We start from the raw sequence: 26172 nt of genomic DNA, 5'->3' as shown, positions 1-26172 counted from the left end.
GAGGGGCCTCTGCTACAGGGGAGGAGGGACGCTGGGCCCCAGGGCGGGGAGAAAGCTCCAGCAGCAGAGGCAGGGCTGTTTGGGGCTCAGCCTGGAGGGAGAGGTCAAGGGTGGCTGCAGCTGGCGGGCCCCAGAAGGCCCCTTCTCCAACTGCGGGGACAGGGGCTGCGGCTGACAGCACGCAGGTCAGCTGGCTGCAGGACTGACTGTTCTTCCAGGGGGGGCATCAGGGACCTTTTGGGAGGCCCCGGCCTCTTTAGAACCACTTCAGAGGTGTGTCCGTTCGGGCACCTCCGAGCAAACTCCCGCTTCCAGGGCCGCCCCTGCCGCTCCTTCCTCCGGAAAGGCCTTGGAGGGCCACGTGTGTCCGTGTCACGAGGAGTGCAGGAGTACCAGGAGCCACGGGCAGCTCTTAGGGTCCCAGACTTTGGATGTCAGCCCTGGATTTAACAACCCATGGGGTGGTGCCAGATTTAACAACCTGCTACTTCAGGGGCGCCGCACTTTCTTATAAAATGGGGGGTGCTGGCTCTCACCCCAGGGCCTGGCACACACAGGGTCCCATCAGGTGTTGGTTCACCTCCTGGTCTCCCCTTGACGTTTAGGACATGGCAGTTCGGAGAGGTCGGCGCCTCCCGGCCAGGAGGAGGAGGAGGTCGAGGCCGAGGCAGGCGACCCTGGGAGCCTGCGCTCCTGGGGGTAACACAGCATCGTGCTTCGAGGCCGGCAAGCCGCAGCGTCCCCTAGTGGCCACCCCTGGGGAGGAGCGAGTTTCTCCCGAAATCGCCCGCACAGGCGGGGGGTGCTGGGTAATCTCAGCGGTGCCTCCAGGCACCTGCGGACAAGCAGGCAGGTGGACCTTCTCCTTGCCGGAGGCTTCAGAGGGGGGTTCTGGAAGGAGGTGACGCTTGGGCCGACGCCGAAGGGTGAGTCGGAGTTAACCGGCTGAAAAGGGAAGGGGAGGGACCACCTGGCGGAGGAAGCAGGTCTAGCAAAGGCCCGGAGATGGGAAGCCGGCGGGAGATTGAGGAACTTCGGGGAGGCCGGGGAGGCCTGGGAGGCCGCGTGCGGCTGGGCGGGAGCGAGCCCCGGGCCTGGGGACGTGGTGGCCGGGATGGCAGGTGCCTGACCGGGTAGCTCTGAGCGCCTCCTTGAGAAGCTGTAAAATCACTGGGCTCTGGTCTGTGCTGGTAAAAGGCCCCTTTGGCCTGATGGGGGCCACCTGCGAGGGGCCGCGGCCGCATCCATTCGGTGGCGGGGACGGAATGTGAACAGACAAATTGACGCTCGGAAGTCTACACAAGACAGAACTTTATTGATTGATGGAGGGCTTCCTGGCGAGGGGTGTGTGGGCCCCAGGGCAGGGCCTGTAGCACCATGATGGGGGCGCCTGGATGTCGGGGTCCCCCTGGGGCAGGCAGGACAGAGGTTGGGGTGGATCTTGCCAGCTCTGCCTCACCCCTGTAGCTGGTCTGGTTAGGGGGAGGGTGTCAGGGAGGCGCTGCTAATCCCCCTCCCCCATGGCAGACATAGACCCCCCCCCCTCCCCCCAGCTCAGAGCGGAGGGATAGGGCAGTGCTGGGGGCAGGACACCGGCAGACCCCCTCCCCACCCCCACTCTTCACAGTACATATTCCGGTCAAAGGGGGGGCAGTATTGGGGGCTCCCTAGGGGTGGGTGAAAAGGGCGCTAGGGCAAACAGTTGTTCCCTCCTCAAACCCACCCTGGAGGGGGTCTCACTATGAACTGGGAGAGGGGATGAGGAGGGGCCCTGGGGGTGGCCAGCCCCTCTCCACCCCCCAGCCAGGGGCCCTGCAGGGGTTCCCAATAAATAACTTCCGGCTTCGTCTCACCCAGCTCCCGCCCCCTCGGGCTCCTTCAGGCTGGCCAGCTGCAGGCATGGTCCCCTCCAGCCGGCGCCCAGCTGTGGCTCCGGGGCCCGCGCGCCCCCTAGCGGCCCTGGCAGGTTTTGCAGCACATCTGGCGGAAGTAGGCTCTGCTGCAGAACTGAAATTTGAGCACCAGGGGGCAGTAGGCGACCTTGTTCACATCCTTGCACTCTGGAGGGGGCGGGAGAACGGGGTCGGGGTGGGGAGGGGGGAAAGGGGGAAGGGAGGGATCAGATCTCAGCGCCCCTTCCCTGAGGGGCGCGTCCGCAGCCCGCACAGGGCTTCCTGGCTTCCCTGTGCCTCAGTTTCGACCCCTCTCGGAGGGAGCTTATAACTATGAAACTCAAGGCGGGGCTTCTAAATATGTGATGAGGCTTTTGGAGGATTTTGAGAGAGTGCGCCGGGTCTGGGAGTATTCCCTTTCAGTTATCCTTTTGGTCCAACCGGGGCTGCCATCCTTCCACGTTTCCCTTTGTAACAGACTGAGGGTTTTGAACTCCAGAGGAGTCACTTCTTTTCTGGGTGTTTGTGTATTTTGTGTTCAGGGCAATCCGCCGTCTGATTGGGACAATGATGCGGGCTCCCACTTGGGCAGTGATGTTCGGTAGGGCCTGGTGCTTAACAAAGGGCTTCGCGTGGCTTGTTTTATTCCATCTCCCTCACGCAGCCCCCCTCACCCCCCCCCCTCCACCAAGTGAATCTAGTATTGACCCCCCTTGACAGATTAGAAAACCAAGGCACAGAGAAGGAAGCTCAATCCAGTTTGGTTCTAGTGCCCGGAGGAAGTGATCTATTGCTCTGTATGGAAAATACTTAGGTAGAAAAAAAAATGGACGTATTTAAAGCAGTGGTTCTCAAGGGAATGCCATTTTGCCCCCCAGAGGACATTTGGCCGAATCTGGAGACATTTCTGGTTGTCACTACAGGGAGTGGGGGAGGGGGGACAGCGGTGGCGGGTGCAGGAGCGCTATTGGCATCCCGCAGATACAAGTCAGGAACATTGCTGAATATCCTGCAATGCACAGGGCGCCCCCTCGAATTATCTGGCCCCAAACATCAATCGTGCCCGAAGTTGAGAAATTCTGACTTAAAAAAAAAATTAAGCAGCTAATGGGACAAGTGGAGATGAACAGGGTGAAGGCCATGGAGGTGGGCTGGGGGAATGGCCCGAGTCTGGGGGCCCAGAAGGATCAGGTGCCTAAAAAGCTAGGCACGCAGTGGCAGTTCGTACATGTTTGCAGGGAGGGGTGGTGCAGGACGGCCCGGAGGGGACAGAGAAAGGCACTTCGGGGGTTGCAGAAGCTCCGGGCCAAAGGTCAGGACGCCTACGCTCTCCTGTGGCTTCCTCCGCACGGGGCCCTCCCGCCGCCCCTCGGCCTCCCGCCCCACATACCTTCGGGGCCGTCCCCGGGGGGCGCGCTGTCGCACTTGGCTTCGCACTGCTGCGTGGCGGGGGGCCGCAGGGCCTCGGCGCACTCGCGTGACGGCTGCCCCGTGTGGCTGGAGCAGCGCACCGCCCTCTGTTGCTGCCCGAGGCCGCACTGTGCGGAGCACTGCGGGGAGTCGCCGCTGAGCCTGGGCAGGCCGGGCCCCCGGGCGGCCCCCGCCCCCGCCCCCCAGGGCGCAGACCTACCTCGCCCCAGTCGCCCGCCACCCAGCGAGCTGGGGGGCAGCGGCGCAAGTTGCAGCGCATGGTGGCCGGCGGCTTGGCCGCGGGCGGGCAGTGCCCAGGGGGCAGCGTGGCGCGGTGGTCTGAGCTCTTGCAAAGGACGACGCGGTGGCGGAGGCCTGGCCCGCAGCTGGGGGTGCACTGCAGTTGGAGAGGGGGTTTCGTGCTCACGGGCGCTCCAGTCCCCGCACGCACCGGGGTGGGGAGGATGGTCGTCCGGAGGGAGGCGAGGAGGGGTCCGGCTAACCTCGGGCCAGTCTGGAGGGGGCGCTCTGGGCCCAGCAGGAGGGGCTCGTGACCGCGCAGCGGTGCCTCGGTGGGCACCCCGATGTGGGCCCCCCCGGTCCCTACCCCCCGCTGCGCAGCTAGCGGGAAGGGGCGGCTGACCTCTGACCAGTCCAGGGCCGCCCACTCCGGCGGGCAAGCGGGGCCCTGGCAGGCCTCCAGCACTGGCGGGCGCGGCTGCGGGCACGCGCTGTCGTCCAGCGCCTTCTCCTCGGCGGCCGACACGCGGCGCTGGCACACGACGGAGCGGCTGCGCACGCCCGCATCACAGCTACGGCTGCAGCGCGACCAGTTCCCCACCACCCAGCTGTGGGGAGGGGGCGGGTCTGAGAGAGCGTGCGGGGCGGGGCTCCCCGAGGGCGGGGTGCCGGCCTATCCCCCTCCTCCCCCATAGCCGGCATCTTAACTGGCACGGTGGGGGGGGGGGGTGCCTGCTGGTTGCAATATTATCCCGCGCTGGGGGGATCGTCGCCCTGGACCCGCGCTGCGCCTGGGGACGTGCATCACCCCGGCGGACGTGATCACCTGGACCCGGCTAAGGGGCATCAGGGGTCCGACTCCACCCTGGGGAGCACTGCCACCCCCACCCCCCTCCAGTCCTGGGAGCACACGCTCCTCTGCTCTGAGGAGCACTGCCCGCCCCGCTCTTGCCGCCCTGCGCCCTGGCGGGCACTCACTCGGGTGGGCAGGGCTCTGTGTTGCAGGCGCGCTGCCTCTTGGGCAGTTTGCTGTGGGCGCTGCAGTGGTGGGGGGCCACGGCCGAGCTGTCCAGCTGATTGCGGCACTCCACGGCCTGCACCTGGCTGCCTGGGGGTGGGCGAGAGACCCGCTCAGCCCTGCCACGACCAGAAGGTCAGCCCAGGTGACCCGGGCCCGCCCCTGAGCCCACCCCGACCTCACCGCCGGCACACTGGGCGGAGCACTTGGTCCAGGGTGCATAGTGCCAGGAGTAGGGGGGCAGTGCATCCCGGGCGATGGGCGCGTTGAAACGGTAGCGGAGGGCCGCCAGCTCTGTCCGGGCCAGCACCTGAGGCGGGGGAGGGGGCCATCACGTGGAAGCCAAGCTCTAGTCCCCACCGGGAGGCTAAGGTCTTCCTGCACCTGGCTCCCACTGTCGTTACCATGACGATGAGAGACGCATTTATAGGTCCCAGGGCTTCCAGGCTCTGTGTCTGATCTGGCCCCTGTCGCAGCTGAAAGGTGGTCCCAGCCAGGGGCAGGCGGTGCGGCTGGGGGGTCCCGGGCAGCCCCTCCAGCAGCAGGGACTCCTGGTCCGCCTTCAGGGCTAGGGGGACAGCACAGGGGTCAGACCCCCAGCCACGCTGACCCCCTCCTGACCCCCCAGTCTGCGTCCCTCCACCTCCGGCTCACCCAGGTGACTGAGGGAAAGGTTCAGGTCCTGGATGAAGATGTGGACGGAGCCTTTGGGGATCCAGACGACTTCCTCATACCCTGCACGGTGGAGCTGAGAGGTCGCCCACTTGGCCCTTCCCCCACACCTGCCTACCTCCCCCGTTCCTGGCCCCTGATGACAACAGCTAACCACTGCTGCGCTAAGTGCTCACAGGGACCTTCCAGGGCATCTCCGGCTCCGGGCCTGTGAAGCGGATGTGTTGTCACACCCATTTTATGGATGACGAGACTGAGAGGCTCGGAGAAGCTAGGCAACGCACTCAGGTTTGACCGCTAGGAACTGGCTGGGCTGGGGTTTGAACCCAGACTTTCCTGCCTCTCTGACCACCACAGTGGCCTGGTCCACCCCCTCCCCCTCAAGCATGCAGCAGGGCTGGCTGTGGGCACAGGGAAGGGGGCACTTTGGAGGTCCCGACCCACACGGCGACACAGCGATTTTAACAGCTGGAGTTAGGTTCGCAGTGGGCCCCACCACCTACGCCCCGGGCCCCTCCCTGTCCCCTGGACCCTACACTTGGGCCTCACTGTGTGTTTGCTTCCAGAAGCCCCTGCTCCCATCCCCCCACCTCCTCCCTGGGGTCTCTCTTCTTCTGCCCAAGGTCGGGAAGCATAGTCAAGTTCACCACAGCCTGCAGATGTCCCTCCCCTAGTTAGCCTTTTCCTCTAGCACGGTGTCCCTCAGCCCCCTGGCTCAGACCATGGAGAGGGGTCAACCCCCCACTGCCCCAGACCCGGCGCCAGGCCCCCAGGGTGGGGGGAGGGGAAAGGTTTAGGTTTAGGTCGCTGACCTTCTCCTTACGTTAACTGCCGAGGCTTAGGCACCAGAGCCCAAGCTGGTCCCCGACCCTGATCTGAGGCATTGCTCTGCCCCCCGGGATTTTCTGGGGTCCCCACGGGGCCCCTGGCTGCTGTGACGGGGCTGCTGCTGCCCCCCTGGCCCCCCTGCGTCGCCAAGTGGGGAGAAGGAGAGGGAACGGAGAGCTCTCACCGGCTGCAGGCGAAGCTGGGCTGAAGACCCCCTCAATGGTTTCGCAGGCGCTGCCGTCACCACCACAGACCCTGCACTTGTCTTCCCTCAGGTCGGAGCCCAGGACCCGGTCACAGCCCACGTGCTGGGGAGGGGGGTGGGGCGGGGGTGGGAGGGTCAGCGAGCCCCTCCTCCCTGCCTCCACCCCTCCGTTCCCTTGCCCTCTCTCCACCTCTGGGAGTCCCCTCCACCTTGCACTCGCCGCTGACGCAAATGTCCACCGTGTCTGGGCGGCAGGGCGTCCCGTCCACCACGGCTGCCGCCCTCTCGGTGTAGAAGTTGAAGCCTTCGGCCAGGCACGTGAGTGAGCAGGCCTTCACGCCCCCTGGGGGGGCACAGCCCCGTCAGACCCCGAGGGCCTGACCCCCTCGCTCCCTGGGGGAGCTCCACGGGGGACTCCCCGCTTGCTCCCTGGGGGCCGCGAGGCATAGGGCAGACCCCAGAGCCGACAAGGACGGGCAGGTTGGGCAGCGAGTCGGGGTTCCCTGTGTCCAGCTGAGGAACTACTGAGCCACATCCTGGGCTCTGGGGCCCCTTGGGTGAAGGGGGTGCTCTGGGCAGCCCCCTCCCCCCGCGCCCCAATGCCGTATCTACCTGCTGCTGTCCTCCACTGCCCCACGGCCTCCTGAGGTCCTCACTCACCTCCTCGGTATGTCTTCCATGTGTAGAATTTTCCACGGAAGGGGACACTGTCAAATTCAGAGCACTGCATTTCCCTGAAGTCCTGAGAGCCTGGGGGACAGTCCTGGGGGGTGAGAGAGGAGAGACGGAGGGAGGCCAGCTGTGGGGGGGATGCAGTTAGGGCACAGGCTCAAGGCCAGAGGCCTGATGCTCAGAGCAGGGATGGGTTGGAGGGGTGAGGCTGAAGGCAGAGAGGCCAGGGAGGAGGCTGTGGAGGGCCAGGTGAGACTGGCCAGTGGCCTGGGCTAGGCCTGGAGCTGGAGGGATGGGGACGTCTGACATGGAGCAGGTGACTCATTAGAGCGTGGGGCCAGCTGGGGATGATGGCTGGGTTTCTGGTTTCAGACCATGAGGCCTTTCTTGAGACAGCAGGCCTAGAAAGGAGCAAGGGGCACTCTTTATGAGGTGTGCGTGCGTGCGTGTGTGTGTGTGTGTGTGTGTGTGCGCGCGCGCGCGCGCGCACACGCGCGGACTCCCTGGAGACACGAGCCCCTCCAGGTGGAGCTGGGAAGGCCACCCACTCCTCACTCCAAAGCTTTCCCTGACCTCTGAGCCCTCCTCTCCCCCCACCGCCCTGCAGTGAGTCCTGTGCTTACTGGGTCTGTACATAGAAGACTCATTTACAGCCAGGAGGCCCAACCAGCCATGGGGACCCCCCCAGCGTTTAACAAAGGGGCAGCAGTGGAGAAAAGGAGACAGAAGGTGTAGCCCGAGAGGCTGGGGGTACAGGGCACGGGTGGTGCGGGCAAGGCAGGAGTTTTGGACCGGGGCAAGCAGAGCACCCCAGTGTGGCCACTGGGTTTGGTGGCAGGGGTGGGTTGGCTTGGGGAATTTGGGCTTTGAAGGGAGGGGGCGAGGCTCGCCATAGCTGGTGGAGGTTGTGGGGGTCAAGCAACTTCAAGGTGGGAGACTCATCTGCTGAGAAATGGAAGGAGCTAGACGCTTGCAGGGCGTGCTGGGCCGGGTGGGCACCCGGGCCCAGGGGCAGGTGTAGGGAGGGCAGGACAGGGCGCGGCTAGCCGCCGCAGGGTCCCGAAGAGGCGGCAGGTGCCCGGCTGAGGCTCGTCCGAAGCGGATTCGTGCCCCTTTTCCAAGCGTAAGAGGGGCCGCGGATACCCGGCCTGGGGTCCTGGGGAAACTCACGTCGGTGTTGCAGGAGCGGTGCCGCCGTCTCTCACCCAGGCAGTACTTGCCCCCGATCGTTGGCCTGGAAGGGGGAGGGGGACAGAGGAGATACCGGGCGGGGGAAGACAGACGGCGGGGCCCGCCCCAATCTCCCTTTCCGAAAGGTCCTAAGGTCTGACCTGGGGCTGTCGCAATGACGGCTGGAGGAGGACACGCCGCCGCCGCACGTCCGGCTGCAGTCGCCCCACGGGGTCCACGGGCCCCAAGCCCCGTCCACGCCCTCCGGCCGCGACCCGAAGGGGACGCACACTCTCTTGTAGCACCACTGAGGAGAGGAGGGGGAGGCGGAGGGGGTGAGTCCGGCTCCCGGGATCCCGGCGCTCCTTCCTGCCCCGCCCCTCCCCCCCAGCCGGGGGTCTCAGCACCCCTGGGAGGGGACGGAAGGGGGAGGGTGGAAGTCTGAGGACCCCGACGCAGGCAGCGCAGGGGCGTCGCCTCCGCAGACGGCCACCGTCAGGAGGTGAAACTAGCTTGGGACCCAAGCGGCGGGAGACGGGGCGGGGCCTGCGGGCAGTGGGCGGGGCCCGAGCGAAGGAAAACTGGCACCGCGGCGCGGCGGGCGTGGCTCGGGGCAGGGGGCGGGGCCGGCGGGCGGCCTCGGCCGCGCTCACCCCCTTGTCGATGGTGTGCGTCTGGCACAGCGTGCCCTCGGCGGCTGGAATGCTGTTGGTGATGCATCGGTTGCTCTTGCTCAGACACCACAGCTCGCTGCAGACCTCCTGCGGGCCAAGGCGCCCGCTCAGGCTCGCCCCCCGCCCTCCTCCCTCTGGCAGCCCGCCCGCCAGGCGGCGACCCGCTCTCTGCCGCCTAGCAGTGGGGCCCCGGCGCTCCTTTGCGGGGTCTCAAGGAGCCTTCTTGAATCCTCCTGTGGGGCATGGCTGAGACCGCCTCTCTGCCTCGTGGGCCGCACTTATCCAATGTCCGTGTGTGCCATCAACTCCCTTACGCATTATCACCCCTGTTTCACTGAGAAAACCAAGGCTCAGACAGGTAAAGTCACTTGCTAGGGATCACACAGCCCCTGAGGGGCAGCCTGGGTTCTAACCCAGACCTTCGATGGACGGGTCTGTGATCCATTCACCCTGGTGCCTCCTGAGTTTCCAGAAGGAAACTTGGGTCCTGCTGATGAAGCAGCCCCTGGGAAAACAGCCATTCTGAAAACTCAGGCCTGGGAGACGGCTCAGGTCAAAGGCCTCGTTTCTGAGTTTTTCCAGCTGGTGGTCCTCCTCGTTGACCCCACCCACACTGGGGAAGCTCCCAAAGCTTTTAATCTGTGGGAGGCCGGCGGGGGGGGGGCGGGCAGGGCAGGGGGAAAGGACAGGCTGGATCTGGGTGGGACGTTCCTTTACCTCCCTCACTGAAAAATCTGCCCACCTTCTTGTCTGAGTCCTGCTGGGGCTGGGCCAGTCCCAGGAAGTCACTCTGACCCTTTAGGTTAATATCCTTGGACAAACCCCAACGGGTTCAAGTGTGGCCAAATCTCTGACCCTCTAGCCTATGTCCTGCCCCACCTCCCAGGGTCTTCCCTCCCAACACCCAAGAAGTGGAGATCCTTTGGTCTCCTTTTTACTAATTATGGGTCATTTCCTCTCTGAACCGAATGCTTTTAAGTTTTGAAGGTTTGGGATTGGACCAATCACTGGCTACAGCAGGGTCCCTTGTCTGGGTCAGCCTCTGAGAGACACCTGCACACATATGAGAAGTTCAGAAGGGTTTTCTCAAATCTGCTCCCTCAAACGTCCTCCAGAGTCCCTGCCTTCTGCCCCTTCAGGGCACACATCTCAGCTAAAAACTCAGCCTGGATTTCTGGCTTCACTTGGCTTGTGTCCTCCTGGCCATTTGTAAAAAAAGATCACATGCCCCAGGGCCCCTCGGGACACCTCTTAAAGAGAGCAGGCTGTTCCAGTCCTGCCTTTCCTCCTGTCCACAAGGAGGCGCTGTGGCGCACATGCATAGGGGTTGGGGGGCACTCTGGGAGACGGCGGCTCCGCCCCCGACTTGCAGCACCTGCCCCTCTTTGGGCCTCAGTTTCCTCATCTACAACAGAGGCCTTGCCTACCTAAAAGGGAGAGGCATGTGGCAGGGTAGATATGAAAGGGATTGCATAAATTCCCTGATGTTGTGTAACAAGGACCACAGCTATCTCTAGACTAGGCTCGAGGCCCAGCCCTTTACACGTTAGCCAAGTTACATGTAGTCAATACTTTCCCCCTTTGCCAGGGGCGCCGGGAAGATGATCCTTGGAAAAATAAAAGGAAGAATCAATTCAACATACAGCCAGCACCCATCCACGCTCTATATTCTGGCACCTCCTCCCCTCCCCTACCTCCTTGTGACATTTGGAGTCACAGAGAGACCTGGATTCGAATCCTGGCTCTGACGTGTTCTCGAACTGTGACTTTGGGCAAGGCACCCTCCCTGCTCCTCAGTCCCTTCATCTGTCACGTGGGATCGTCAAGAGTTTCAATGAGATGATAGTATCACACGCTTAGCACATAGCGAGTGCTCAGTAAGCGGCAGGCATTGTCATCATTGTTAGGACACCTGGGATAGGCAGATGCCCTAGGGTAGCTTCCAGATTCTTTAGAAATTCATTAAGGGTGCTGTCCTTAACAGCCAAGTTGGGGGTGGGGGTGGGCAAGAGTCACTTTACCAGCTGCCTGTTCTTGTGTTGAGTGAACATGGCCTTAGCTTGGCCATGTCAACTCTCACCTCTGGAGTCTTGAGGAAGCCAGCAGGCCTCCAGTTTCTTGGGGGCAGCTGGGAGCGGGACCCCCAGCTTGCTCGTCCATGACAGGACGGGGCTCTGGAAGTCGATCTAAACCTCACAAAGAGTGAGGAGGTTGGTCAGGAGGCTCAGGCTCGTCCAGCCAAGGGTCGGGGCCAGGCGATCGTGTGAACCAGTTGCTGGGGGGGGGGGGGGGATGTGGGGAGTGCAGACAGGGTGGTGTCCTTGGAAGGCTCTGTCTGGTTCTTTGCCAAGTGGGGAAGATGGTCCATCCCCAGGGAACTATTTCCACCCAGTTTGGATGTCTGGTTAAAAATGGCCCAGTGAGGGGGCTTGGGGCGTTAGTTCTGCTAAAGCCACAGGTGGCCTGATATGCTGGACAGAAGGTAATGCCCAGGCTCTCCCTGGCCCCGCACCCCCCAAATCAGGGGGTCTGGAGGACCAGGAGATCCATCCCATTCTCCACCCCAGTCATTGCTGGAGAGCATGTGACCTTCACACACCCATGCACCTCTTCTCCCCCAGCCCCCGAGGGGGCTCACCCCCTTCCCGGCTCTCCCACCCCCTGCGGCCCCTCCCCTCCCAGGAAGGAAAGCAGGAAGGCTCTCTCTACCCCGTATTTACACTGACGCGATTTGACTCCATGTTGGAAGCGGCACTGTTCATCCGCATCGTAGGCCTGGCCGGGTGCTACGGTCGGGTACACGAAGTCCTGTCTGGGGGGCCGGTTGTTCAGGCACAGCCCCAGGCCTGAGCTGTGGTGAGAGGAAAGCAGCTGTCACGTTAGGGGGCTGCAGCCGAAGAGCTCAGGGAACCCACCCAGCTGGGGGCGCGGGTCCCGGAGAGCAGCCCTGCAGGGAACGCCCCCCCCCCCCCCCCGTCCCCCCCAGGCACTCTGGTTTCCAGACCCTTCCCCCGCCCCCGCGAGCCTGAGTATGGACAGGCGGGCGGGCACGTCCTCACTCCAGAAAGCTGGTGATGTAGTCGCGGCTGCAGGACGACCACACGAAAGGGTTGGTCTTCATGGTGATGTGGGCGGCCATGAGCTTTGCTGGGTCCTGGCCACGGGCCCCGCAGCTGTTCCCCACGCCGTCGTGGTTCATGCCAAACCTGGGGAGAGCAGGGTCGGCTCTGCGGGCGCCCCGGGAGCCCGCCCCATAGTCCCCGTGCTCCCCCTGCCGCGTCCCCCGGCCTCACGTGTGTCCGATCTCGTGGGCGATGGTGAAGGCCGTGGCCAGGCCAATGTCCTCGTTGATACTGCAGCTCCTCTCCCGCTCACACATCCCGCCCACGGGTGCCAGGCCTGCGCAACGGGCACGCGGGGCGGGGCTGGGCTCAGGCTGCGGTGACGGCCCGGCCACCCTGCCGGCTGCCCTCTCCCCCCTCCCCCCACCGGGGCCGGGGTCAGCCGGTCCCCTGCCTTCACGGGCGCCTGCCAGCCCAGGGGGCGTAAGTACCTAGCGTACCGCACGGTTTGTTCTTGTAGATGCAGATGTCGTGGCTGTGGAGGGAGAGCGGGGCGGTGAGGGGCTGGGCTGCCTCCCTGAGCCCTGCTGGTGCCACCAGGACCATCTGGGGCGGCTCACTTCTGCCTGCCTCTCGCCCCGAGCCTCGTGCTCTGCCCCCAGCCAACCTCGGGGATGCCGGGGGTGCGCGAGCGACTGGCTGACCGCAGGAATGAGACGGCGAGTGAATGGGTGCACCTGTGCCCACCTGGCCCACTGGCCCTGCGCCTCCCCCCCCCCCTGCTCTCAGGCTCCCAGCAGCCCCTCCCCGCCCCTGGTGCCCCACTGGAGTGGCCGAAGCTTCCCAGCCTCTCCCGTCTCCCGGCAGGCGTGCCCCCTGCTTGGACCTGGACGGTCCCCGGGACCGCTTGCTCCCCCGGCCCACGTCCTGGAGCCCTCCCCGCCCCCCTCACCGCGTGATGAGCACCGCTGTGTCATGGTTGGCCACACCGTTCTCCGGAATGGCGTTGCCATGGCCGCTGCGGTTCACGATGGATTTCTGCCACTTACAGAAGCTGTCCAGGGACTTCCCGGCGTGGTGGGTGATCTCCAGGGTGGGCTGCGGGCAGACAGAGTGAGGTGCATGGGCGCCAGCTGCGCTGGGGGGGGGGGGCAGGCAGCGCTGGTGTGCAGGGGTGGGGGTGGGGGGGTGCGGGGCCCGCGCACCTGGTCCTCCGTGAGCAGGATGAGGCGTGTCACCAGGATATTAACGATGTTTCCCAGACTCGAGTCCTGGAAAAGTTTGGCAACCTGACCTCCAAGAAACAAGAGAGACCGAGTCTTAAGAGGGGCTCAGAGCAGAAGACAAAAGGCAAGACAGTGACGGTAGCTGTCTTTTGTCACTGTGTGCCGGGCGTCAGGCTAAGCCTCCCGGGTACGTCTTCGCACGGGTAGGTACTGTGTTCCTTCCCGTTTCACAGAGGGGCAAACTGACACGCAGAGAGCTGGCAGGTGCCCCAGGTGGGATTCGGGTCTGGGTAAGCCTGCCCACACAGCACGGGTGCTTATCAGCACATTTCTTCCCGACCCACCCCCATTCAGCTCATCCCTGCCCACCCCGCAGCAGCCCTGCACATCTGGCCTCATTCCACCGCCGTCTAAAGGTACCAATCTGAGCATCACCACAAGCAGGGGGCAGGAAGCGTTGGAGACAGTGGCCGGGGAGGGGGAGGGAGTGCCCAGGGGTGAGTGGGCCACACGGCGCAGTGATCTTGGGGCCTGGGGCATGCCTGTCCCACGTGGAAACCTCCAGAAACCCTGGCAGGTTTTAGGTAACTTTGACAGCCCAAGGGGGGGCGGGCGGCAGGGCGAGGGCAAAACATGGCAGCATCACACACGGTGTCGGGTCAACACGCTGGGCCCTCTGTCTGTCTGCTGAACCTTCTCTCCTCCCTTTTTGCTTCAGGGAAACAACAGTGCCACGTGTCAGGCTCTTACCGCGTGCCAAATGCTCCGTCTGGCTTCTCTCCCCACCCCCACCCCCCGCCCCCGCCTCTTACCCTCTGCAGTAGATGCCATTATAACAGTATTTTACAAAGGCGGAAACGGAGGCTCAGGGAGATCCGGGGGCCCGACCGAGATCTGGTATGGGCAGCGGGTATATCTGAGTGTGAGTCAGTGAGGTGACCTGTATGGAGTTACAGGCAGGTGCTTGTAGGAGAGTTCTGCACGCGTACAGGTGCGGGCCCGTGTGCGTGTGTGCGCTAACCTCGACAGGTATGGGCAAGCCGTGTCCTTATTTTATTTTACTTTTGAGAGAGAGGGTGCAAGTGGGTGAGGGGCAGAGAGAGAGAGAGAGACAGAAGAGGGGGAGAGAGAGAAGCGGGGCTCGTGTTTTACCCAAAGCGCGGCTTGAGCTCACCCTATGCGGGACTCAGACTCACAAACTGTGAGACCGTGACGTGAGCCGGTCAGATGCTTAACCGACTGAGCCACCCAGGCGCCCTGCGTCCTCATTTTGTATAGGAGACGCTTATACAGCACCTACCGCGTGCCAAGCGCTGTTCTAAATACGTTTATCGATTCACTGTGAGCACCTTAGCCTCATGAAGTAGGTACTATCACCAGCCTCATTTTACAGATAGGTAAACCAAGGCACAGAAGTAACTTGTCCAAGCTAAAAAGGAGCGGAGTTGAGATTTCGGCCCCGGCCCGCAGGCTTTCGAGTCCACGCTCCCGGCCGCAGAGCTCGGCTGTCTCCCCCCATTCCTTGCCACACGTGCGTAAGCCTCCTTTCCCACTCTGCCCCCCTCCATTCCGGTTCCCTGGCCTCAGGTCGGGGCTAGTGGGTGGAATGGCGAGACCCCTTTTCCTGCTCCCCCCGGGGGCTGGCTCCAGGTCTCGGGGCCCCACGCCCAGGGAGGGGGAGGCACTTACAATGTTCATGATGGCCAGCACGTACTGTTCCACGTCTCGGCGCCCGTGGTAGGCCACCATCATCTTGTCAGCCACCACCAGGGTCTCCACGTAGCGCTCTCGGCTGACCGAGCGCTTCAGGCCTGGCTGGCCACGCTCTGTTTCATTCCCCAGGGGCCTGGCAGGTGGCGGCTTCAGGGTGCGCAGCCACCATGGCCGCCCCTTCCACGGTTTCTCGTCTGGATGGACAACTTCTGGTCAATCCGCTGCCTGCCCTTACTGTCCACCCACCTGTCTGATGGCTCATCCGCCCAACAGGCCGCCAGACCCCTCATTCTTCGGCTACTGGGTGTTCTGGTTGCACAAGGTCTGGTTCTACAAGGAAGGGGCTGCCCCACTGTCCAACTGGCTGGTCGAACAGCTGTCCCATAACAGCCAGCACGACCGTATGACTTCCTGACAATTCTGTTGCCCAAACGTGTGTGTGTGTGTGTGTGTGTGTAGCCGCCTGCCTCAGCAGCAGAACTGTGTGCTTGCAGGACTTTGTGACCTTCCAACCGTGCCACGTTCTCAGCATCACACAGCCCAACTGCCCCATGGTCTTACTGCCCAACCGGATCCAGTGCAACCATCTCACGGGCCGCCCGGCTGTGAAACCATCCGCTTTTCTGTTTGTACAACTGACTGAGGTTGTACGTCTGCCACAGCGTCCTACTCCCAGACTGTCAGATGGTGTACCTCGTTTAATGTCCCCGGGCTCTGCCTTTGTCCCCACGGCAACCTGTTTTTCTAGCTGTACAATTGCCCTGGTTGATATCTGTCTCATCCAGTTTTCTTACCTTCCCATTCCCTGACCCTCTGATCTAGAACTGCCCTCCTGAAAGTCTGGCTGTACATCGGACCTTCTGAACGGTGTTTTTGCTGTGCAATGGCTCAAGTATCTGCAACTACCCGGCCGCTAAACTGTCTGATTGCACAGGAATTCTGGAGGTGGAGGGTTTTACACCTGAGCACCTGTCTGGCTGTCCAGCTGCCTGTGTCACTACTCACTGCTGGACCATCAGACTATGGCAGTGATAGATGGGCTGTTTCACCGACCTACTGTCCTGCGGTCTGGCTGTCTGCCGTTTCTCCCCGCATGTAGCTAGCTGCTGACCTTCTGCAGGGAGAGACACTCCTGCCTACCTCTGCCTTAAGGCAAAGATGTGCAGCCCCTCTGCCCATCCCCAGAAAGACAGGTGTACCTCTCACTCCACAGGCTGTGTCCAGGTGGGGGTGACGCAGAGAGGAGCGCTTGTATACCACATGGGGGCCACTCTCCTCTGGGCCCTGGGTTCCTTTGGGCCCAACTTGCAGGGGCTCGATCAAGTATTCTTCTTCATCTGCCACAATGAGGCCATGCTAGGGGTTGGGGAGTGGGCAGAGGGCTTGGATCAGATTTTGCTCCCAGGACCCACGGGGCCCTATCTCTGTCTTTATGATTTCATTCCTTCTATCTTACTGGGGTTCTGTTGCTTCTCGTTTTTCAGCTTCTTGAGGTGGATGTTCAGTTTATTAATTTTCAGCTTGACCCCCAAGGCTATACATTCTCCTCTAAGTTCGGCTTTGGCTGCGTCCTAAAAAAATAACTAATCCTTTTGATGAGCTCAAAATGCTTTCAAAATATCCACCGTGATCCCTTCTCTGACCTCTACATAGGAATGTTTTTCTGAACTCCCAAACCTGTGGGCATTTCTCCCTGCTTCCCAGAACCCTCCGCTCACCAGGCCCCCACAGGTGCTGATGGCCACACGGGAGCTGCCGGCCTGGCCCTGCAAGTGGCCGGCGTAGAGGCAGTGGGGCCGGGCAGCCCTCTGCCAGGCCAGGCCCTCCCGTGTCCAGTACTCCACGGAGACGTGCCCTGCTAGAAGGCGGGGGCTGCGGGTCAGGTTCAGCAGGAAGTGGGTGCTGGGTGCAGCCACCTTGTAGAAGAGGCGGGACTCTGCGGCTGGCCCTGTGCCCCGACGCTGCCTCCGGGGGGGCGGGGGCGAGAAGGCCAGCAGTGCCCCATTATGGTCCACTCGAGTGGGGAATGCGATCTCATAGCTCTCCAGACTGGACAGGAACTCATCTGTGGGCGAGGGTCAGAGGCTTGGGGTGAGCCTTGGGAATGACCCGTGTCTTGGCTGCTTGGCTACAGGGCCTTCCCCGCATTGACTGCCATCCCAGCCCCACTGACCCTTCCTCAGCTCCTTTTTCCCTCCCCACTGTCGCCCCTGGACCACCCCTACCTTGAGACCGGAAGGCATGTAGGACTTCGAATGTGAGGCCCAGCCCCAGGGTGAGGACCCAGCGGAGGATATGGCAGGCGGGAGCCATAGAGGCCACGTGTCCACATGTCTCTCTCCAGCCCCGGCTGCCGGCAGCCCCCACAGCACCGCCTCCCCTGTTCACAGCCTGGGCAGCATCACTGGGCTCCTGGGAGGGAGGAGTTGGGTCGGGGGGGCGGGTGCCTGGTCCCACTGCCCAGTGTAGCCAGTGCCAGGGCCCCTCACTCCCAGCCCCAAGGATGCCCAAGGCATCTTCTCATTCAGAAGTCCCCCTGTCCCCACCCTCCTCTTCCTCCCTGTACTATTAGGATTCACAGGGATTTCGACTTTGTGAGCATCTACGAGGTGCCAGCTATTGGCCTGAACGTTTTTGCACCATTTCACTTCATTTCCGCAATAATCCTGAGGATTCCTTCCCTGGGTAAGGACTACGTATGACATGGAGGCTGTCCTTGCCCACCGTGGGGCTCGGTCTCCTGGGAGTGACCGAATGGGGAGAGTTCAGATTGTGACAAGTTCTCTAGGAGAAAGAACGAGGAGGCTCAGAAGCAGGGGTGTGGAGGATGAGCAGAAACTCATCCGGTGAAGGGACAGGAGAAGGCGCCCCAGACGGAGGAACAGCAGGGGCAAAGGCCCTGAGGCAGGGAGGAGCTGGGTGTGGACCCAGGACCACAATGGCTAGCCCGGCTGGGGTGTCTAGGCAGAGTGCCCGAAGGGGAGGGTGCAAGGAAGGCAGTGGGAGAGGCTGGCGTGGGACTCGCTTGAAGGCTGTGTAGGTCAGTGGGCATTTTCAGCCCAGATTAAAGCGGAGGCCAGTGCTTGGCTCCCCCTACTAATCCTGTCCGACCTCAGCCCTACCATTAGATCCCCTGCCATGGGTAGCACTTTCCACCCCACCAGCAGGGCTGGGTACTGCTACAGGTGGCCTCTGTTCCTGTGACCTCTCTTCTAACCCTGTATTTCCAGCCTGGCCCCTGGTTCTGCTCCTTCGCCTTTCAGATTCTTCTTTCTGGAAGCTCTAGGCCTGCCCGGCAGGTCTCAGTTTCTCTGGCATCGGCCCCGGGCCAGCTTGCTGCACACAGACACCACCAGGGGCCACTACCCTGTGCCAAACCCTCCTCCCCACTCCCGCCTCCACCCTCCTCCACCCTCCTCCTCCTCCTCTCTTCAGTTTCCCCCTTAATCACACACTGTCTTGTTTTCTTTGCAGCCTGGCCAAGTCTGAGAGTCGGTCCCCAAACAGGGCAGTTCAGCACGCGAGGGAGGGAGCCAGGTTTATCGACAAGATGCAGACTTAGAAGGTGACATTACCCGCTTTTGCTTGTACCCCTCCAGCAATGGGGAGTTCACGCCAAGATACTCTGGGACCCTCCTGCTCCCTTCGGCTGGGCAGGTGATTACCCCTTGTTCGTTCGTTTGTTTTTACCTTTTGGGGGCTTCGGTTGATGGCGTGGTATCAGACACCTGTGCGTGAGCCTCTCTGGGCCTCAGTGCCTCTTCTTCGGTGCCTGGACAGGGAGGGGGCAGTGAGGGGGGGGCGCTGGGCTGGGTGGGAAGCTCAGGGGGGGCCGAGAACACTCTGCCCTTCTCCCTGACCCTGGTGAACCTCCCCTGGGAGGATGTGATCATCCTTCAGGTCCTGGTCCCCCACCAAAGCTCCCTCCTCCCCCCTGTCCCTACCTCCTCTAGCTTTCTGTCCCCTAGTCCATCCTGGAGACCCTAACCAGCTCTGATTAAATCCCTTCCTGGGTCGAGTTGCCCTGACCTCCTCCTGTCTTATCCCCCCCACCGCCCCGCCCCCATCATGCCAAGGTGGCAGCGTTTTGATTGCAAGTGAGGCTGGAAGCCCCTTCCCCCAATGCTGTTCCTCTCCTCCTTTCCTGCACCGCCACGCCTGCTGTGGAATCTTCTCCCGCAGCGGCTCTGTGGCTCTGGTCTTGGCTGCAGTGCCTTTGAGTCTCTCCTGCTGCCCATCCCTGAAGTCCTCACCGCTGTCCTCTGGGGCTGGGCCCCTCCTCCCAAAGACCTCACAGCCTCCCTCACGCTTCCGGCTCTGCTGGGGCATGGGGGACGGTGTGGAAGGACCCACGGGTGAGGATGGGGGGTGTGGAGGGGCGGGGTCTGACGGGGAGGGCTCACAGGCGTCTGCCAGGGCAGGGCAGGGCAGGGCAGGGCAGGGCAGATCATCCGGGCCAGTGGCCCAGCCCGCAGGGTGGTGTAGGGAGGTGTGACCTGCCCGGGGCACTGGGGGTGTCAGGAACAGGTCAGTGGGTCTGGGGGAGAGAATGACGCGGGTGCCGCAGAGGTTAGGGCGTTCCAGGGCCCGTGCCTGGCTGGGGGCAGCAGCGGGGGATCTACACTGTGATGTGTGCATGACTCTGTGTGTGTGTGTGTGTGTGTAACCGTGTAAGTGGACCGTACGTACGTATGTGGCTTGGTGTGCGGTGGTGTGTGTGCCCATGTGACCCCGTGTGTGGCCGTGTGTGTACCCGTGTGCGCGCGCACGCACACGGGCGCGTGCCCAGGCCTGGCCATTCCTCCCAGCCCCTCCTTCCAGAAGGCAGGAGGGAGGCGGCCAGCGCGGGCCGGTGCCAGCGCCGGAGGAGGAAAGGCCGCGCGGAAGCGGCCGGGAGACAGCGGAGGCTCCATCCCATCCCATCCCAGCGATGCGGGATGGACCCGCCGCTCCGCACCCAGAGCTCCGGGGGCCGCGCCGGGCAGACCCGGCCGCTCCGTGGGGGCCAAGGCCGAGGCCGCCCGGGCAGAGGCCTCCTCCGGGCGCTGCACATCTGGCTGGGCGGGAGGCAGACCCTGCCGGGAGAGCAGACAAAGGCCCGCCCGCGGCCTGCGGGAGGAGGGGGCCGGCGCCCCGGCGGGTGCCCCTCACCCAGCCACTAATTAAAGGCCCTGAGCCCGAGGGGCTGGAGGCGCTCGGAGACAGACGGCTGTGGCCTCGGTGACCGACGCAAGGGAAGTGGGAGGTGCCGCTCCCACACCCAGACACAAACACACACACTGGCGAGCGACGCGCACACTCGAGGGTGGCCACACCTGCGCAGCCGGGGACCAACAACCGGACACCGAGGACCCACAAAGGACTCCCGTCCCCACACACAGCGGCGCCCTCTGAACCCGCACCCGGAGGCGAACACACAAGACACGCAGCCACACGCTCCCCGGACCTATGGGCACACTCACGCACACGCTCATTCACACACGCGAGACAGCCCGGAGACGAACGCACACTCGGGCCTACGCACACCTACACGTACACACTCGTTCACGCACTCACGCCAGACGAGGGACGAACTCACAGAGTCCCACAGAACGACATTCACCCCAAGTGCACTCCCATCCGGGCACTTACACACTTGTTACACTCAGACACACCCGGAGACGGCACGGAGACACGCGCACACTCACTGGACGTTTACATCCACAGCGGACATGAAACTACGTGCACACAACGGCTTACACACACACCTATGCACACGCACAACACCCCTTACGATGGATCACACGCAGACTCAAACACACCCAGACACTCCGAGGCATTTTCATGCAGACACGCGCATGCACACTCACCGCATTCACACATACGTGGATGCCCACACACACACACACACACACACACACACACACCCAGGCGCCCGCACGACCTCGGGGTCGCACACACTTTGGGACGCCGCACGCCGACACAAGCCCCGAGGCTGGACGGTCCAACCGGCCCGGGCCCGCAGCCGTCCCCGCCCGACGCGGACGCGCAAGGTCACCCCCCCTCCCCCGCCGCCGCGCCCCGGCCCCCTCCCCCCGGGCGCCCGCCGGGGCCCGCGGAGCCCGCTCCCCGCCGCGCCGCCCGCGCCTTTACCTGCGGCCGCCCGCCCGCCCGGGCCTCCGTCCGCCGTCTCCGCCGCCGTCTCGCCGCCCTGCGCAGGAAGGGAGGGAGCGAGCGCGGCGGCGTGGCCGGGGGAGGGGGCGCGGGGAAGGCACTTCCTGAGCCGCCTGCCAGGGTTATAAAAAAACCCCCAAACCGCGCGAGGCCAGAACCCCGCCCGCCGCCGCCGCCGCCCGGCCTGGGCCGCGGGCTGGACCCGAGCCAGGGACCCGGGAGCTCGGGCGGCCCCGCCCGGACCGGCCCCGCCTTGGGGGCTGGAGCGGGGGGAGGCCGGGGTGGGAAACGGCGGGCCGGGAGAGGGGCTGCGGTGGGGGCGGGGAGAGTAAGGTGGCAGGTGGGGGAGGGGAGAGAGGCGGGGTGGGGGAGGGGAGGGAGGAAGAATTGGGTAGGGGTAAGGGGAAAAGGAGAGAGAGGAGGAGGGGTGGGGGGAGGTGGGGGATGGAGGAGGAGGCACCGTCGCGTGGGGGGTACGGGGGAAGGCATGGGGGAAGGCATGGGGAGCCGAGGGGAGGGGGGAGCTGGGTGGAGGGGTGGGGGAGGGGAGAGCCCACTCCGTCGCCGGCACCGCCAGCATCGACAACAGCTGTTATTTATTGAGGGCTAGTCCTGCTCAAACAAGCATTTATTGGGCACCACCCGTGTGCCAGGCACGGTGCCCGGGGCGGCTGGATAAATGTCAGCCCGCCCCTGCCCTCCCGGAGCTCCCCTCTGGGGGCTTGACCTGCCCTGGGCCTGGCTGGTTCCATTTCACAGAAGAAAAAACTGAGGTCAGAGACGGGGAGGGTGAAAGTTTGATGGGAGCAGGGCCCCAGTGAGTTGCTTTCACCCCGGGTGAGTTCTCCATCGATGTGGAGCTAGCACATGAATGGGGCTGACCTGCACAGTCAGGGCAGGAGTGAAAATGCACACCGAGGCGTGGCCGGTTGCCCCAGAAGCCTTTGGGTGCCTGGCCAGGGGTTAGTGCTGCCGGGGGCGGCAGGGCAGTGACCCCCAACCTCTCAGTTCCAAGGCATTTTCCATGCCTGACCCCAGGGAACTAGGCAGACCCTGGCCTGGCCTGGCCTGGCCTTGCCCTTGGCCCTCTCTGAGTCTGTCTTGGTTTCCTGATCCCCACCGGGTGGCTAATGGCAACCTTACAGGCGGCTGGGAGAGGGATTCATTCAACAGCGAACATTTGTTTCTTTTGTCCTGAATTTGGGATGTGAGGTCAGGGCTCGTGCATACAGCAGGTACTCCATAAATACCAGACTCTTCCTGGAGCTCCTATGAGATTGGAGATCTCTGCTGGCTCCACCTCTGCCCCATTCTCACCCCTGGCCAGACCAGAGGGACAGGCAACCCTTGGGTTGGCTACCCACTCCCCCAGCCGAGGAACCAGTCCCAGTTAGCCAGCTTGGGTCTCCGTCTTCAGTCCCCTGCACTACCGGAGGACCCACCTGGAGCCCATCCTGAGCTGCCTTCCATTTCCCCCTTTGTCCATCAGAGACGTGGCCGCCTTGCCCTCCTCACTTTGCTCTGATGCTGCAAAGCTCTCACCTTCAGCCCCACAGGCTGCTGCAGCCACCGAGCCACAGTCCCCAGTCTGGACTGGGTGGCCACTAGACAGCACTGGGAATTTCAGGGCTGCTTTGAGTCAGGAGCTCCCAGGCTCTCCCACTTACTAGCTATAAACCTCTTCTAATGATTCGGTGAAACTGGTTCTTTTGCCTCAGTTCCTCCTCCCTACCAAGCTGCAGCCCCAGATGTCCCTTGGGGTCTCTCCCTCTCCCCTCTGGGTGGGGTCTGGATAGGGCATGTGACTGGGCCCTAAGCCACTCCCACATCCCCCAATGTCCTGGTCTCAAGGATTGATTGGGGGATGGGTTTGCCCCGGTTTTTGCAGGGAATCCTGGGGGACAGACTTTTGAGCACTCATTGAGCACCATGTTGTGCCAGGTGGTGGCCCAGGTACTGGGGACACACGGTCAGGAACAACAACATGGCACCCTCACTGAGGTCACCATCCTGCCTCTCCTGCCTGATAGTGCCGTGGCCACTCCACCTTGTTCTCGAAGTTTCGGCTCAAATGTCGTGTTCCCCCCCCCCCCCCGCCCTGCTAGTGAGGCCAGCTCCTCCCCCACCCCCACCCCCACCCCCACCCCCCACTTCAAGATTACACCCATGCCTTCTCTCCCCTTCCCTGGTTTAGTTTACTCCAGAGTCACTGCCTGACATTGTGGAATACACATTGTCATTGGTTCTCTCTCCTTGACCAGAATGTCAGCTCTGAGGGAAGAGCATTTTGTCTGTGTGGCCCACAGCAGTGTCCCCAGTGCCTAGAACAGGGTCTGGCACTCAGGCACTGCTCAGGATCAGAATGAACAGGGAGCCAGCCAAAGGCTCCCGGTGCAGGTGGCATGGACATTTGCGGTTTGGATGTTAAGAAGGAGGCTCAGGGGGTTGAAGGCGTCCTAGGAGGGAAACACAGCAAGTGCAAAGGCTGCTAGGGCCAAGCACATTCTCTTTTGACTTAAACCAGCTTGGACTGACTCAAAAAAAAAATTTTTTTTTTTTTTTCCTGACTTAGAACCTTTAGAATGCAGAGCGCCGTAGTGCGCCGGGAAGGGTGCAGTACTCAGCGCTGCCACAGGAGGGCCTGCCGGAATCCGGACGCTGTGCGGGGGGGGGGACTGGGGACATCGGAAATGAGGCTGTGACACGATGCTGGAGGGCTTGCTTTGAGGCCTGTTTTAAGTTCACATCAGCCCAATGAGGTAGGCACCGTTATCATCCCCATGTCCCAAATTTGAAAACTGAGGCACAGAAAGGCTGAGTAACTTGCTCAAGGGTTGCTCAGCTCCCGGTGGTAGAACCAGAAAAGAACCACCAAGATAAGCCATTCAGAGGGAAGGCAGGGTGGCCCTGGGATCGTTGCGCTGAGGGTGGGGGGACCCCTTTCCCAGGGGCGGGAGCCCCCATCTCTAGCCCCTCTGCTAGATGTTTTCCCAGCTGTGGAGTTGGTGTCCCCTTAAATATTGAGATGAATCTCACTTCCCCCAGGTCAGGTGAAATTGACATCCCCCCCATCTCTCCCACTTAGGGGGTCAGGGAGGACGCCCTGCGGTGGGGGAAGCCACGTTTAATGGCAGATGGGAGGGATGAGTAGGAGTCAGGCAGTGGGAGAGGTGAGGAAGAGAGTTTCAGGGCACGTCATGGCCATGCCGTATTTCCCTGGGATTCCTTCCGTGTCTGGAGTGAATATTTGCTCAAACTCCGCGAGGCAGGGCAGAGGGGGGAAAGACACTGTGTCTGATCGCTTATGTGTGGAATCTAAAAAAACCAAACTCGGAGAAGCAGACACAAGAATGGTGGTTACCAGGGGCACCTGGGTGGCTTAGTCGGTTGAGCGTCTGACTCTTGATTTCGGCTCAGGTCATGATCTCCTGATTCTGGGGTTCGAGCCCCGCATCAGGCTCTGTGCTCTCTCTCTCTCAAAATAAATAAACTTAAAAAAAAAAAAAAGAATAGTGATTACCAGGGGTTGTGGGGTGGAGGCGACAGGGAGATAGATGTTGGTCAAAGGACACCAAATCCAGTTAGAGAGTCAGTTCTTTGGATCTAACGTTCGGCGTGGTGACTATAGTTAACAACGCGGTATTATATTCTTCAAAGAAATGCTAACCGCCTACGGGTGCTAATGGGACTGTTGGGTATAAGTGCCCCGGATGTGAACATCGTATGCCTTAAATTTACACGGTCTTGTACATCAATTATATTTCAATAAAACTGGGGAGAAAAGGTAAAACAAAAACTCAACCCCCGCCCAGCAAATGCAACGCGGGCCTCCCACCCTCCCTCTCCAGGGCCCTGAGGATTCCTCCCTCCCGCCCCCTTGGCCCCCATTCTAGCACAGGGCACAGAAGGGTCTCCGATTCCCACCCCCCCCCCCCCCGCCCCCAGCTTTGGGGCCTGCTGTTGAGAACATCACTCTTGATCTCAGAGGGATGGTCTGAGGGCTGGCCTCAGTTTCTCTTTTGCTGCTGGGCCAGACGAGCCTCAGCCGTCCCCCTCTGCCCCTCCCAGAGCACACGGCCAGCGGCTTTCCTCCAGCCCGGCACTTTGTGACATAGACTTCAAATGCGGAGCCTCTCTCGTCCTGCCCCACCCCGACGCGTCCAGGTGAGTGGCTGGCCTCCAGCCTTTTGCTCTTTGAGCCACCATGGCCACCTCAGAGGTCTCGGGGGTGCCTGGCAGAGGATCAGTAAAATCCCCCCTCACCCTCAAGTGAGAAACCCCAGTGGGTTGTGACCTCCTAACATTTTGTCCGTGTGTATGTGACGGGGGTGGTGAGTGAGCAGGGGGCTCTCAGGCTGGGGATGTGGCTTCGGCAAAGCCCAAGTTGGCTTCTTGGGTTCTTCTTCTAGAACAAGCTGTCTCTTAGCATTGGGGATCATCTCCCTTTCCCCGGGGGAAGTCATGCCCAGATGGAACGGCACCCCGCCTTCTCCAGGGCGGCCCAGGTCTGGCAGAGGGGGCCCGAGTGTCAACTGGGAGTCAGGAAGCCGCTGGGGAGAGCCAGGTGGGACGGGGGCACCTAGGATGGGTGGGGTCCAGCTGGAGAGAGAAGCAGATGTGGGGGAAGTCCCAGGGGGTGAGGCTTCTGCTCCAGAGGATGGGCCAAGGGGTGGCATCCAGGGGACACCAAGACCCCAAGGGACACCTGGTCCCTGGGCTTCTGCTGGGCCCCACCAGGGTTGCATCCTCAGCCCTAGGGAGCAGAGAGACGTCTTCTAGAAAGCAAATGTGTTCTCTGGCCCTTAGACCCTGCGAATACTGGGATGCGTCAACGGGACTGTGGATCTGAAGAACAGAATGCTGATGATCCCCAGGAGGGTCTGAAGGTTAACGGGGGACTGGAGAGATGAAGCCGGGAGCCTCCCGCCTCCTGCTGTGTGTCCCTGGCAAGTTGCTTGGCCTCTCTGAGCCTCGTTTCGTGCATCTGTTGAGTGTGAATGCAAATACTGGTGCTCAATAGGTGCTCAGCTCCCGGCTGTTGGACGAGAGGCTGGGAGAGGTGTTGCAGGTGGAGTCTCGGCGGGCAGGGGAACCGCTCAAGACCAATTCTGTTGCTCTCTTCTTGGCCAGGACATGTAGCACACAGTAGGTGCCTCATAAAACCTTGGCGACCTGTTTGGGTCCAAGACTCCTGAATCTAAGGCTTCCTTTTCCCTTTTCTTTAAAAAAAAAACAAT

General features: G+C 62.3%; 1 protein-coding gene and 1 long non-coding RNA gene across 9 annotated transcripts; one reads left to right on the top strand and one right to left on the bottom strand.

Annotated features, from left to right (window-relative positions):
- Positions 1-19: 19 nt before the first annotated feature.
- LOC122486810 lies at positions 20-25877 on the top strand. Its single transcript, XR_006298235.1, has 4 exons — positions 20-926; positions 23508-23694; positions 25004-25099; positions 25742-25877. It is a non-coding gene; the product is annotated as an uncharacterized LOC122486810 (long non-coding RNA).
- ADAMTS10 (ADAM metallopeptidase with thrombospondin type 1 motif 10) lies at positions 1295-21056 on the bottom strand. 8 transcript variants are annotated; one of them, XM_043586401.1, is made up of 26 exons: positions 20915-21050; positions 18473-18554; positions 17008-17194; positions 16501-16847; positions 15982-16138; positions 14759-14976; positions 13049-13132; positions 12796-12941; positions 12335-12378; positions 12075-12180; positions 11841-11987; positions 11491-11632; positions 8761-8868; positions 8269-8414; positions 8108-8171; positions 6926-7028; positions 6475-6608; positions 6245-6368; positions 5215-5295; positions 4965-5128; positions 4744-4870; positions 4521-4650; positions 3946-4150; positions 3523-3699; positions 3283-3442; positions 1295-2060 (listed from the first exon to the last, which is right to left on the bottom strand). In XM_043586401.1, the coding sequence occupies exons 3-26, from the start codon at positions 17093-17095 to the stop codon at positions 1951-1953; spliced, it is 3312 nt and encodes a 1103-aa protein (XP_043442336.1). In that variant the 5' UTR covers positions 17096-17194; positions 18473-18554; positions 20915-21050; the 3' UTR covers positions 1295-1950. The 8 variants fall into 8 exon arrangements, with proteins under 8 accessions (XP_043442336.1, XP_043442337.1, XP_043442339.1 ...); XM_043586400.1 differs by having other exon boundaries at positions 1733-2007; positions 20915-21053; XM_043586403.1 differs by having other exon boundaries at positions 1838-2007; positions 4739-4870; positions 20915-21056.
- Positions 25878-26172: the final 295 nt, after the last annotated feature.

This window comes from Prionailurus bengalensis, chromosome A2 (assembly GCF_016509475.1).
Source record: "Prionailurus bengalensis isolate Pbe53 chromosome A2, Fcat_Pben_1.1_paternal_pri, whole genome shotgun sequence".
NCBI lineage: Eukaryota > Metazoa > Chordata > Mammalia > Carnivora > Felidae > Prionailurus > Prionailurus bengalensis.
The sequence above is the reverse complement of the archived record's forward strand: the minus strand, read 5'-3'. Positions and strand labels throughout refer to the sequence as shown.

Bases quoted from the DNA above. Each gene is read 5' to 3' on its own strand.
- ADAMTS10 (XM_043586400.1), bottom strand. From the start codon at position 17,095: ATGGCTCCCGCCTGCCATATCCTCCGCTGGGTCCTCACCCTGGGGCTG. The intron at 3,700-3,945 runs GTCAGCCGCCCC...CTCCAACTGCAG, and splicing joins CGGCCCTGGACTGGTCAGAG to TGCACCCCCAGCTGCGGGCC. The intron at 3,443-3,522 runs GTAGGTCTGCGC...GACTCCCCGCAG, and splicing joins TGGCGGGCGACTGGGGCGAG to TGCTCCGCACAGTGCGGCCT.